The following is a 1,363-nucleotide window of genomic DNA, read 5'->3' as shown; positions in this document are numbered from 1 at the left end:
TTACCTATTTTGTTCATTTTAACAAGTTTTGTGCACAAAACATTGATACACCTGTGGGTAATGTGAACTATGACATGTGAAGATTCTTCACATTGAAGCATCCATACAGTGCAGAGGAACAATCATGTGATTCTCTAACTTATAGTTCTTTTCGAGAGTAAAAGTATAATGTAAGAAGCCCAGCTGTACACTATTCATGACACATCAACTCTTAACATCTTAGAAAATGTCAAAGGATATACCTATTGCTTCATTGGCGTCATTTTATTTAACAACACTGAACCCCATTTTATATATATTTATATAGCTCTGGCTTATTTTACTCTATATAGACACATTACTCCAAATGAATAGACAACAGGTTCTTTCCTTTTTAATTTCTTAAATGTTTGGAAATAAATCTTTTATATCAGGAACATTTTGAAAGTATTTTCTTCCAATATTTCAGTTGCATATCATTTTTATTCTGATTTTTGCCACACAATAATTACTATATTTTTTCTACTTCACACCTTCTTAGATAAATGTATTTAGAGTATAGAATGATTGTTATCCCTGCCTAAGGGACACAGTAGAGTAAGGCTGAGCAGGTGTTCTGAACTCTAAAGAGTGTTTACAGGAAAAGAGAAGAAGAACAAGAGAAAATATTTTGTCAAGTATGTTTTTAATCCCAAATAATAAAAGGGATAAAGAGAGGAAGAACATGAAGAGCCACAGAGAAGGCCAGCCTACTGAAGCAATATGTTTGGGATAAATAAGTGGGAGGAGGAAGAGATGATGCAAATGGTTTATATTTAAGTAAGGATGAAGTTCTTAAGAGGAAAACAAGATGTAAAGAGAAGGAAGTAGTGAGGTACCAACTCAGGAGCATCAGTAGAAAAGGGAAGAGGCAGAGAATACTAGAGTTGCTCTGTGCTGAGTTATGAAAGGCCTCTGAAGAGCCACAGACCTCCCATCCCCACACCAGAGCCAAGCCCAGCATTATACCTTCTTGACCTTCCTCACTCCACTCAGATACCTGTAAAGGCTTTTAAGAACCTTTACAAAAAGCCACAAGGTACCCAGTGTGAGCCCTAGCAGAAATAGGAAGACATCCAGCATATAATGCTCATGCCATGGCTGCTGAAAAGAGTATGGCTTGAGATGTGCTGCACCCCCTGTCTGCAAGATGTGATCTATCCAGCTCACAAGCCTCTGGGCAGGGGTCAGTGGGTGGGAGTGCCTGATAATCTTGGCGGCCATTGCTGCAGACTTGTACCTGTGGACATAGATGGAGAGATGGTGATATCAACTTGCTGTGCCAGCAATAGGTCTTATATCATAAACACACATACAAGCCTCCCTCCCTCCCTCCCTCCCTCCC

The 1,363-nt window shown here is 39.0% G+C and overlaps 1 protein-coding gene across 1 annotated transcript in view; it reads right to left on the bottom strand.

Annotated features, from left to right (window-relative positions):
• Positions 1-429: 429 nt before the first annotated feature.
• Positions 430-1,363, bottom strand: part of LOC116083197 (UDP-glucuronosyltransferase 3A2-like) — a 46,566-nt gene continuing 45,632 nt past the window's right edge. Inside the window, exon 7 of the mRNA XM_031359987.1 lies at positions 430-1,258. Coding sequence (XP_031215847.1) covers positions 982-1,258 — 277 coding nt within the window. The 3' untranslated portion in view covers positions 430-981. The remainder of the gene's footprint in view (positions 1,259-1,363) is intronic.

Source organism: Mastomys coucha, unplaced genomic scaffold (genome assembly GCF_008632895.1).
Source record: "Mastomys coucha isolate ucsf_1 unplaced genomic scaffold, UCSF_Mcou_1 pScaffold8, whole genome shotgun sequence".
NCBI classification, from domain to species: domain Eukaryota; kingdom Metazoa; phylum Chordata; class Mammalia; order Rodentia; family Muridae; genus Mastomys; species Mastomys coucha.
The sequence above is the reverse complement of the archived record's forward strand: the minus strand, read 5'-3'. Positions and strand labels throughout refer to the sequence as shown.